This window comes from Bos indicus, chromosome 14 (assembly GCF_029378745.1).
Source record: "Bos indicus isolate NIAB-ARS_2022 breed Sahiwal x Tharparkar chromosome 14, NIAB-ARS_B.indTharparkar_mat_pri_1.0, whole genome shotgun sequence".
Lineage (NCBI taxonomy): Eukaryota > Metazoa > Chordata > Mammalia > Artiodactyla > Bovidae > Bos > Bos indicus.
In genome coordinates this window covers 1681283-1693952 of record NC_091773.1, presented here as the reverse complement: position 1 = coordinate 1693952, position 12670 = coordinate 1681283, and the positions used below count along the sequence as shown (strand labels likewise).

General features: G+C 46.7%; 1 protein-coding gene across 2 annotated transcripts in view; it reads left to right on the top strand.

Moving 5' to 3' along the window:
- Positions 1-12670, top strand: part of GML (glycosylphosphatidylinositol anchored molecule like) — a 28255-nt gene that overhangs the window by 15082 nt on the left and 503 nt on the right. For both annotated transcript variants that reach the window (XM_019973683.2, XM_070802308.1), the window contains exons 2-3: positions 5835-5913; positions 6506-6613. In XM_019973683.2, coding sequence (XP_019829242.1) covers positions 5853-5913; positions 6506-6613 — 169 coding nt within the window. In that variant the 5' untranslated portion in view covers positions 5835-5852. The remainder of the gene's footprint in view (positions 1-5834; positions 5914-6505; positions 6614-12670) is intronic.

The window sequence follows — 12670 nt, the reverse complement described above, 5'->3', positions numbered from 1 at the left end:
GATCAGCTGTTATCCTGATGGGAATCCCCTTGTGTGTTATTTGTTGTTTTTCCCTTGCTGATTTTAATAGTTGTTCTTTGTGTTTGATCATTGTTAATTTGATTAATATGTGTCTTGGGGTGTTTTGCCTCGGGTTTCTCCTGTTTGGGACTCTCTGGGTTTCTTGGACTTGGGTGATTATTTCCTTCCCCATTTTAGGGAAGTTTTCAACTGTGATCTCCTGAAGTATTTTCTCATGGCCTTTCTTTTTGTCTTCTTCTTCTGGGACTCCTATGATTCGAATGTTGGGGCATTTAACATCATCCCAGAGGTCTCTGAGGTTGTCCTCATTTCTTTTAATTGTTTTTTCCTCTCTGTTTCATTTATTTCTACCATTCTATCTTCTACCTCCCTTATCCTATCTTCTGCCTCCATTATTCTACTGTTGGTTCCCTCCAGAGTGTTTTTGATCTCATTTATCGCATTATTCATTATATATTGACTCTTTTTATTTCTTCTAGGTCCTTGTTAAACCTTTCTTGCATCTTCTCGATCCTTGTCTCCAGGCTATTTATCTGTAACTCCAATTTGTTTTCAAGATTTTGGATCATTTTCACTATCATTATTCGGAATGCTTTATCAGGTAGATTCCCTATCTCTTCCTCTTTTGTTTGGTTTGGTGGGCATTTATCCTAATCCAGATTGGAAAAGAAGTAATACTCTCACTGTTTGCAGATGACATGATCCTCTACATAGAAAACCCTAAAGACTCCACCAGACAATTACTAGAGCTAATCAATGAATATAGTATAGCTGCAGGATATAAAATTAGCACACAGAAATCCCTTGCATTCCAATACACTAACAATGAGAAAACAGAAAGAGAAATCAAGGAACAATTCCATCCACCATTGCAACGAAAAGAATAAAATTCTTAGGAATATATCTTCCTAAAGAAACAGAAGACCTATATATAGAAACCTATAAAACCCTGATGAAAGAAATCAAAGAGGACACAGACAGATGAAGAAATATACCGTGTTCATGGATCAGAAGAATCAATATAGTGAAAATGAGTATAATACCCAAAGCAATCTATAGACTCAATGCAATCCCTATCAAGCTACCAATGGTATTTTTCAGAGAACTAGAACAAATAATTCACAATTTGTATGGAAATAGAAAACACCTCGAATAGCCAAAGCAATCTTGAGAAAGAAGAATGGAACTGGAGGAATCAACCTGCCTGACTTCAATCTCTACTGCAAAGCCACAGTCATCAAGACAGTATGGCACTGGCACAAAGACAGAAATATAGATCAATGGAACAAAATAGAAAGCCCAAAATAGAAAACACACCTATGGACAGCTTATCTTTGACAAAGGAGGCAAGAATATACAATGGAGAAAAGACAATCTCTTTAAACAAGTGGTGCTGGGAAAACTGGTCAACCATTCATAAAAGAATGAAACTAGAACACTTTCTAACACCATACACAAAAATAAACTCAAAATGGATTAAAGGTCTAAACGTAAGACCAGAAACTATTAAACACCTAGAGGAAAACATAAGCAAAAGACTCTCCGACATAAACCACAGCAGGATCCTCTATGACCCACCTCCCAGAATATTAGAAATAAAAGCAAAAATAAACAAATGGGACCTAATTAAAATTAAAATTTTCTACACAACAAAGGAAACTATAAGCAAGGTGAAAAGACAGCCTTCACAATGGGAGAAAATAATAGCAAACGAAGCAATGGACAAAGAATTAATCTCAAAAATAGACAAACAACTCTTGCAGCTCAATTCCAGAAAGATAAACGACCCAATCAAAAAGTGGGCCAAAGTACTAAACAGACATTTCTCCAAAGAAGACATACAGATGGCTAACAAACACATGAAAAGATGCTCAACATCACTCATTATCAGAGAAATGCAAACCAAAACCACAATGAGGTACCATTTCACGCCAGTCAGAATGGCTGCTATCCAAAAGTGTACAAGCAATAAATGCTGGAGAGGGTGTGGAGGAAAGGGAACCCTCTTACGCTGTTGGTGGGAATGCAAACTAGTACAGCCACCGTGGAGAACAGTGTGCAGATTCCTTAAGAAACTGAAAACAGAACTGCCATATGGACCCAACAATCCCACTGCTGGGCATACACACCGGGGAAACCAGAATGGAAAGAGACACATGGACCCCAGGATTCATCGCAGCACTGTTTATAATAGCCAGGACGTGGAAGCAATCTAGATGTCCATTGGTAGACGAATGGATAAGAAAGCTGTGGTACATATACATAACGGAATATTACTCAGCTGTTAAAAAGAATACAATTGAATCAGTTCTAATGAGGTGGATGAAACGAGCCTATTATACAGAGTGAAAAAAGCCAGAAAGAAAAACACCAATAGAGTATACTAAGGTATATATATGGAATTTAGAAAGATGGTAATGATAACCCTGTATGCAAGACAGCAAAAGAGACACAGATGCATTGAACAGTCTTTTGGACTCTGCGGGAGAGGGTGAGGGCGGGATGATATGAGAGAATGGCATTGAAACATGTGAATTATCATATGTGAAATGAATCTCCAGTCCAGGTTCGATGCACGATACAGGGTGCTCGGGGCTGGTGCACTGGGATGACCCAGAGGGATGGGATGGGGAGGGAGGTGGGAAGGGGGTTCAGGATGGGGAACACATGTACACCAACGGCAGATTCAAGTCAATGTATGGTAAAACCAATACAATATTGTAAAATAAATTAATTAATTAAAAAACAGAATAATAAATGTTTTTCTTGAGTGGCTGCTGTCAGAGTCCTTTCCCTCACTGGGAGTCACAGTCCACCTCACCTTCCTAGGATGCCCTCCAACACTGTGCTGGTCTCTGGACCTGCTGCAGGGGCATCTCATATTCTAATCTGGTCCTACTCCTGTGTGTTCTTGTTTTCAGTGTCCACAGCTATCAGAACTAGTGCATTTTCTTTTGTGAGAGCTCTCAATGTCTTTTTATGTATACTGTAGACACAGAGTCTGCCTAGTTGATCCTGTGGATTTAATCTGCAGCTTGTAAGGCTGGCAGGAAGGTTTTGGGTCTTCTTCCTTAGCCACACTGCTCCTGGGTTTCAGTTGCGGTTTTATTTCCACCTGTGCATGTGGGTTGTCCTTTGGGGTTTGCTCCTGAGGCTGCCCTAGAGGACTTGGGATTGCCCCTGAGAGGGCCAGGTGTGGAGGTGGTGCAGCTGCTTGGTTCACAGGGGTTCTGGCAGCACAGGTACTCAGGGGAATTGGCAGCTAGGGCAGTGGAAAATATAGTGCCCTAGAAGGGTATGGCAACCAGTATTAGCCCATCTGCTGCAGTATTCTTGCCTAGAGAACCCCCTTCCCTGACAGAGAAGCCTGGCAGGCCACAGTCTACAGGATCGCAAAGAGTTGGGACTCTACCGAAGCGCCCCTGTGTGTGTAGATACAAGACTTTTTTGCCTGCGGCAGCTCTGCCCCAGTTAGAGTTGAACGTGAAGGTGGCACAGCTGCTTGGCTTGCGATGACCCTGGAGCACCAAGTGTGCAGGGACATGGACTGCCTCTGCCACAGGAGTTATGGCCCTATCAGAGTCTTTTTTCAAGCCTCTTGTAGCTGGCGATCAGAAGGCCTCTTTGGCCAGTCTTTCTCCGTAGTTCCGCCCATTCAGGCACTTAGAGGATTCCCTTGCCTGGGGTCCTTCTCTGTTGTTTGGCGCATCAGGCACATAGAGGGGCCCCCCTGCCTGGGGTCTACTTTGTAGATCGGCACATTAGGCACTTGGAGAGGCACCCTGGGCGGGGTCCTCCTCTGTGGTTCAGTGTGTCAGGCGTTTGATGGACCAGCCTCGCTATTGTTCAGCTGCCGATGCTGGTGTGTGGAGAGAGAGAAGCTATGGTGATGGCTTCATGCCCTGCACGTGACTCAGCAGTATCGCCTTGCTTCCATGGCTGCCTGGCTTTCTTGCACAGGCATTTCCCACCACAGTCTCCCTGCTCACATCCCCTCGCTGTGTCTCGCACAGTCAACAGCAGCCGTTGCCCTGGGGTTGCTCCACAATCCCTAAGGTCCAGCTACCAGTCGATGCGCCTTCCAGGGGACCTGCGTCCCTGTCTGGGGTATGTATGGCTGTGGAAAGGACTCTCTGGTTCTCATTCCATTTAGGTGGCCAGGAACAGCTGTTTCACTCTGAGCCTTAAATGTTTCTGGTCTGGCTCAGACAATCGCCCCAGTGTTGAGATCAGACCCCTGTTTCAGTTCCCCCACTGGCTGAGGGCAGGTCCAGTCCTGCTAACAGTCCTGTTTATCCCTCTAGTTCCTTTGTCCTACTGAGTTTTGCGTGGCTTTGTATATTGTTTTCCACTGGTCAGGCGCTCCTCTCCACTCTCAGCTGGAGTTCTGGATGCATTTCTGTGTCTAAAGGTGTATTCCTGATGTATCCGTGGAGAGAGACGTACTCCATGGCCACCTACTCCTCCACAGTCTTGTTCTCTCCCTCGCTGTCCTAATGAGATGGGTGGATACGACAGTCTCCTCGGTTTCTCTATCTGAGGCTCCTCTTCCGGGAGCACTTGGGGTGGTTCTGGGTCTGAGCTGCCCTCGAGACTGGCAGTGGGAGCACGGGTGGCTTGAAGGAAGGGACAGATGTAAGAAGAGCAGACAGGATGGGTGGGAAGGGGTTTGGACATGGAGACGGTGGTACCACGTGGGAGGCTGACTGGCTGGGCAGATCAGCAGCCCCTGCAGGGCAATGACTCGGATCCCCTCCTCAGTCTTGGTCCTCTGCACCTGCTGCTTTGACCCAAATTCACCTCGAGTGGGAGGACCTTTGTCCATAAGCAGGTTGAGGCCCAGCCATCCCAGAGAGAGCATGCGTGAAGAGAGCCAGGGACCCAGGGGCAGGACACTGATGGTCCCCACCCAAGGAGCATGGCTGGCTGATGCACAGTCAGCCCCCATCCTGGGCTTCAGCTGGTCCCATGGCAGGTACCTGTCAGGGGCTGCCCCTGGGTCTCCTCAGGGTGACAGGCAGCAGCAGGCGAGGCATGTCCCTCAGACAGGAGCCCCTGAGCAGAAAGGGCAAATCCCCTGGTTGACAAGGGAGACAGGGCCCCTGGGGACGGGGAGGCAATATCCGGAAGGACCGTAGACATTGGAGGCTTCAAGGTTGCTGATGAGTCCCCACAAGGAAATGTTTCAGGTGCGGGCACTCCTGGTGCTGGGGGGCTTTCCCTCCAGCCAGTGCTGGTGTGTGGGCTTGGGTGACGAGCCGCAGGGCCTCCCCTCTAGAAATGTGGAGCCGTGTGACCCCCAGTCCCCGGGAGACATGATGGCATGTGGTCCATGCTTTCTAGCACAGGCACTGGGCTTCTGGCTTCTTCTCCACTAGTTCCTCTTCTCTTGTCACTGCCCTCTACCTGTCTCAGAGCTCATACAAGTTAGAAGTAGTTGAATGGAGCATGTTCCATGTGACCTCTTCACACAGGTCAGCCTTGAGGTCGGGACACCACAGGGAGATCAGGGGTTCTTTGTGGAGTGTGAGGGCCACGAGGAGACAGCCCCAGACCACTCTGAGCCTCACGCTCTGCCTGATGGAGAGTAGGAGCATGTCTTCATCTAGGATGAAGGCTTGAGCGAGGTGAAGCCACTGTGTGTAGGAAAGGGCTGCAAGCTCGTCACTACCCAGAGCCATGCTCAGCCGAGAGCCAGAGGTGCTGGAAGGTGGGAAGGGTGGCCAGGACTCGTGCTGCTCAGATGAGAGACCAGAAGGGGCTACAAGAGCCACACACTTGCTGACTTGTGCCCTGGCTTTCCTCACCTACAGGTTCAAGCCCTCACAGGGATGATGCTCCTCTTTGCCTTCCTCCTCTTCATGGGATTGCCACTGGGCTTCGTCGAGCCCTGTGAGTATCAGTGCTTCTGTTTCTTGAAGAGGATGAGACTTGACTTTATTGGGGTCATTTTAAGGGTCTGAATGGAATTTTCACCATTTTAGCCAGCTGAGATCTCCATCTTAGCAATTGTGCAGTTGGTGAGCACAGGGTGTCCAGGAGCAGGGGGAGGGTCAGGATGGAGGGAAGCCCCTCTAAGGACCAGTGGATGCAGGGCCGCAGGGTGGGCACGGGGGAGTCTCTGGCTGTGGCCCTTCCTCTTTGGAACAGGCGGGCATGGCTGGGTGCAGGGAACTCAGGGAGGCTTTGGTCCCTTATGACTACATAAGGGACCTGTGAAAAGGTGGGTCCATCAACAGAGCAGAGGCTCACAGTCCTGACAGCTGGGAGCTTTCCTGAGAACCTGTCTCTGAGAAGAAAAAACTCCTGGGTGTACCTGGCGTCCTGGTGTCCAGGAAGCTCATGCTGCCCAGGCTCGGAGCCCACTGAGGACTGAGCTGTGTAGCCTCAGGGAGTCCTTGAGGCTGAGGGAAGGGGCCGGCTGCTGGGCAGATGCAGTGAGTGGCAATGAAGGTGGAGTCTGACTCTGTTCTCTTTTATCTAGGGACCTTTAACGTACAATGCCATGAGTGTATCGTGAAAAACACCTTCCATTGTCCAGTTAAGAGAACGTGTCCTTATGATATTAGGCGCTGTTTTACTGTCTCCATGCGTAAGTACCAGATTACCTTCTTACTCCTTAACGAGTCACCCCATCAATGCAGTTTCAGGGGACAGCGCCACTCTTTTCTCTCTCTGTACCCATCCCGAGAGCGTGTTTCTATGTTGAGGCTCAGCGCCATTAAAGGGCAGGCAGTAATAGCCTCTTGCAGAGACACATAGCCTGCCACGTGGGCCCATGTGTCCACAGGTGTCCTGCCGTGTCTTCAGGGGCTGGAAGGACTGCTGCTACTCAAGGCCTCCACTCCTTGGCCATCCCTGGTCAATGAGGTAGATTCCCCAGTGCAGCTTAGGCAATTCCTTGTTTCCCACAGGAGCGTGGTCCTCCGGCAAGGTTTTCCAACAAAGCAGGCCCAAAACGTGGATGCACCTAGATCCCTCAGGAAAGTGCTTACCACACAAGGAGCTGATGTAGAAGGGCCATGGCAACTGCAGATTATCAGCAGAAGACCGTGCTATAGGCGCTTTCTTGTTGAGGGTCTGTATGATCTTTGGGACATCAGCAAAAACATATTTCCTGGTCTCCATTCATTTCTGGGTCCCTAGATTCCTTATGACAAGTAATGAACAGAGTGACTCCTTTGTATAGCTTCCTTACAAGGGACTGTAAACTTACTTAGGGAGGCCAGGTGCCTAGATAAGTTGGCAGTGTAGATGGAAAATCATCCCCAGGTGAAGTTGTTGATGAGGTAATGAAAATTCTAGTGGACCTGAATATTCTTGCTTACTCGAGAAGTTTAGGCACTGGGGACTTCCCTGGTGGTCCAGTGTTAAGAATCTGCCTTTCAGTGCACGGGACGTGGGTTCAACCCTGGTTGGGGAACTGGGATCCCACATGTGGCAGGGCGGTTAAGGCCATCTTCTACAACTAATGATCCCTCATGCTCTGGAGCCCGTGGGCCACAAGGAGAGAGAAGCCTGGGTGCCACAAGGAAAGCTCCCACATCCTGCATCTAAGACCTGATGTGGCCAAAACTATGGAATACATAAACATTTTTCAAAAGAATTTAAGGCCTTGTAACAAAGAGGAACTGGATATCAAATTGTCAACATCCATTGGATCTTCGAAAAAATTAGAGTTCCAGAAAAACATCTACCTGTGCTTTCTTGACTATGCCAAAGCCTTTGACTGTGTGGATCACAGCAAACTGTGTAAAATTCTGAAAGAGATGGGAATACCAGACCATCTGACGGGCCTCTTGAGAAATCTGTATACAGATCAAGAAGCAACAGTTAGAACTGGACATGGAACAACAGAGTGGTTGGTTCCAAATCAGGAAAGGAGTATGTCAAGGCTGTATATTGTCACTCTGCTCACTTAACCTATACGCAGAGTACATCACGAGAAACGCTGGGATGGATGAAGCACAAGCTGGAATCAAGATTGCCGGGAGAAATATCAATAACCTCAGATACCCAGATGACACCACCCTTATGGCAGAAAGTGAAGAAGAACTAAAGAGCCTGTTGATGAGAGTGAAAGAGGAGAGTGAAAATGCTGGCTGAAAACTCAACATTCAGAAAACTAAGATCATGGCATCTGGTCCCATCACTTCATGGCAAATAGATGGGGAAACAATGGAAACAGTGAGAGACTTTATTTTGGGGGGCTCCAAAATCACTGCAGATGGTGACTGCAGCCATGAAATTAAAAGACATTTACTCCTTGGAAGAAAAGCTGTGGCCAAGCTAGACAGCATATTAAAAAGCAGAGACATTACTTTACCTACAAAGGTCCATCTAGTCAAAGCTATGGCTTTTCCAGTAATCATGTATGGATGTGAGCTTTGGACTATACAGAAAGCTGAGTGCTGAAGAATTTATGGTTTTGAGTTGTAGTGTTGGAGAAGACTCTTGAAAGTCCCTTGGACTGCAAGGAGATCCAACCAGTCCATCCTAAAAGAAATCAGCCCTGAACATTAACTGGATGGACTGATGCTGAAGCTGAAACTCCAATACTTTGGCCACCTGATGTGAAGAACCGACTCACTGGAAAAGACCCTGATGCTGGGAAATATTGAAGATGAGTGGAGAAGGGGACGACAAAGGATGAGACGGTTGGATAGCATCACCACTCAGTGCACATGAGTTTGAGTAAACTCTGGGAGGTGGTGATGGACAGAGAAGCGTGGCATGCTGCAGTCCGTGGGGTTGCAAAGAGTCAAACATGACTGAACTACTGAACTGAACAAATAAAAGTTTGTGTGCACCAGGACTCATGTGAAAGGAGCAGTGACCCCACAAGAGACCAAGGCAGACTTGCTTGTGAATGTTTGAGAGTCTCTGGCAGAGGTGTGGGTTGACAGCGGCCTGCTGTGGGGTCAAGGGCACAGGCCACAGCAGTCCTGGGAGGTGTAGCATGTTGGCGTAAATCCTCTTGGAGGAGATCACCATTTGCCTGACCATAGAGCCTGCAGCCTATCATAGACACTACAGACTCCAGGACTGGGCTGCCTTAGACCAAACTACAGCGAGGGAGCACCACCCCACCCATCAGCAGAGAATTGGATTAAAGGTTTACTGAGCAAGGCCCTGCCCACCAGAGCCAGACCAGGTCTTCCACAAAGCCAGTCCTTCCCATCAGGAGGTTTGCACAAGCCTCTCATCCCCATCCATCAGAGGCCAGACAGAATGAAAACCACAATCACAGAAAACTAATCAAAAAGGTCACATGGGTCACAGCCTTGTGTATTTCAATGAAACTCTGAGCCACGCAGTGCAGGGCCACCCAAGGCAGATGGGTCATGGTGGAGAGCTCTAAGAAAACGTGGTCCACTGGAGAAGGGAATGGCAAACCACTTCACCATTCTTGCCTTGAGAACCCATGAACAGTATGGAAAGGCAAATGATACTGAAAGATGAACGTCCTAGGTTAGTATCCAATATCCTACTGGGAAGAGCAGAGAAATAGCTCCAGAAAGAATGAAGAGGCTGAGCCAAAGCAGAAACAACCCTGCGTTGTAGATGTTTGGTGGTGAAAGTCTGAAGCTGTAAAGAACACTATTGCATAGGAACCTGGAAGGTTAGGTCCATGAATCAAGGTAAATTGGATGTTGTCCAACAGGAAAGTGGTCAAACCGGAGATGGCAAGAGTGAACATTGACATTTTAGGAATCAGTGAACTAAAATGGACGGGAATGGGAGATTTAATTCAGATGACCATTATATCTACTACTGTGGGCAAGAATCGCTTAGAAGAAATGGAGTAGCCCTAATAGTCAACCAAAGAGTCCAAAATGCAGTACTTGGGGGCAGTCTGAAAAGTGACAGAATGACCTTGGTTTGTTTCCAAGACAAACCATTCAACGTGACAGTAATCCAAGTCTTATGTCCCAGCCACTGATGCCAAAGAAGCTGAAGTGGAACGATTTTATGAAAACCTACCAGACCTTCTAGCATGTGTGCATGCTAGTTGCTTCAGTTGTGTCCGACTCTCTGCAATTCTGTGGACTGTAGTCCGCCAGGCTCCTCTGTTCATGGGATTATTGAGGCAGGAATACTGGAATGGGTTGCCGGGCCCTGCTCTAGGGGATCTTCCCGACCCAAGGATCAAACTTAGATCTCTTACATCGCCTACATTGGCAGGCAGGTTCTTGACCACTAGTGCCATCTGGGAAGCCCCACAGACCTTCTAGAACTAACGCACACACCGAAAGATGTCCTTTTCATCATGGGGAATGGAATGCAAAAGTAAGAAGTCAAGGGATATGTAGAGTAATAGACAACTTTGTCCTTGGAGTACAAAACAAAGCAGGGCAAAGGCTAACAGAGTTTTGCCAAGAGAATGCACTGGTCATAGCAAACACCCTCTTTCAACAACACAAGAGGTGAGTCCACACGAGGACATCACCAGATGATCAATACCAAAATCCAATTGATGATATTCTTTACAGGCAAAGTTGGAGAAGCTCTATACAACAGTAAAAACAAGACCCAGAGCTGACTATGGCTCAGATCATGAACTGCTTATTGGAAAATTCAGACTTAAATTGTAGAAACTAGGGGAAACCACTCGGCCACTCTAGTGTGAGTTAAATAAAATAATTTGTACAGTAGAAGTGACAAATAGATTCAAGGGATTCGATCTGAAAGACCGAGTCCCTGAAGAACTATGGATGGACGGACGTTCATAACATTGTACGGGTGGTGGTGACCGAAACAATCCCCAAGAAAAACAAACGCAAGAAGGCAAAATGGTTGTCTGAGGAGGCCTTGCAAATAACAGAGAAGAGACGTGGAAGACAAAGGAGAAAGGGAAAGATGTATCCACCTGAATGCAGAGTTCCAGAGAATAGCAAAGAGAGATAAGAAAGCCTTCTTAAGTGAACAGTGCAAAGAAATAGAGGAAAACAATAGAATGGGAAAGACCAGAGATCTCCTCAAGAAAACTAGAGATACCAAGGGAACATTGCAGGCAAAGATGGGCTCCATAAAGGGCAGAAATGGCAAGGAGCTCAGAGACGCAGAAGAGACAAAAAAGAAGCATCAGGAACACACAGAAGAACTATCCAAAAAAGGTCTTAATGACCTGGATAACCACAACGGCATGGTCACTTACTTAGAGCCAGACATCCAAGAGTGGGATCCAGTGGGCCTTTGCAACCATTGCTAAGAGCAAAGCTAGTGGAAGTGATGGGATTCCAGCTGAGCTCTTTCAAACCCTAAAAGATGATGCTGTTGAAGTGCTACACTCAATATGCCAGCAGATTTAGAAAACTCAGCAGTGGCCACAGGACTAGAAAAGGTCAGTTGTCACTCCAGTCCCAAAGAAGGGCAACACCAAAGAATGTTCAAATTGCTGCACTATTTCACTCATTTCACATGCTAGCAGGTTGATGCTGAAAATCCTTCAAGCTAGGCTTCAACATTACAGGAACCCAGATCTTCCAGATATACAAGGTGTATTTAGAAAAGGCAGAGGAACCAGAGATCAAATTGCCAACATCTGTTGGATCATCGAAAAAGCAAGAGAGTTCCAGAAAACCATCTCCTTCTGCTTTATTGACTACACCAAAGCGGTTGACTGTGTGGATCATGACAAACTGTGGAAAAATCTTAAAGCGATGGGAATACCAGACCACTTTACCTGCCTCCTGAGAAACCTGTATGCTGGTCAAGAAGCAGCAGTTAGAACCAGACTTAACAACGAACTGGTTCAAAATTGGGAAAAGAGTACATCATGGCTGTATATTGTCACCCTGCTTATTTAATTTATTCAAAGATTACATCATGCAAACTTCCAGGCTGGATGAATCACAAACTGGAATCAACATTGCCAGGAGAAATATCAGCAACCTCAGATATGCAGATGGCACCACCCTAATGGCAGGAAGTGAAGAGGAGGAACTAAAGAGTCCTGATGAAGATGAAAGAGAAGAGGGAAAAGGCTGGCTTAGAACTCAACATTCAAAAAATGAAGATTATGGCCTGCAGTCCCATCACTTCATTGCAAATAGATGGGGGGGAAATGGAAACAGTAACAGATTTTATTTTGTTGGGATCCAAAATCACTGAGAATGGTGACTGCAGAATGGTGAAATTAAAAGATGCTTGCTCCTTGGGAAAAAAAGGTGTGACACATCTAAAACAGCACATTAAAAAGCAGACACATCACTTTGCCGACAGAAGTCCTTATAGTCAAGGCTATGGTTTTTCCAGTAGTGGTGTATGGATGTGAGATCTGGACCAAAGAATTGATGCTTTTGAACTGTGGTGTTACAGAAGATCTTGAGAGTCCCTGAAGCTCCAGTACTTCGGCCACCTGAGGCAGAGTCGGTTTATTGTAAAAGACCCTGAAGCTGGGAAAGGTTGAAGGCAGGAGGAGAAAGGGGATACAGAGGATGAGATGGTTGAATGGCATCATCAGTCAGTGGACACGTGTTTGAGCAAACTTCAGGAGATAATGAAGGACAGGGAAGCCTGGTGTGCTGTCTTCATGGGGTCGAAAAGAGTCAGATATGACTGCACGACAGAACAACAACAATATTTAGGGATGGAGCTAGTTAAGATAACTGTGCTTCGATATTTGGATGTTGAAAGCATGAAATCT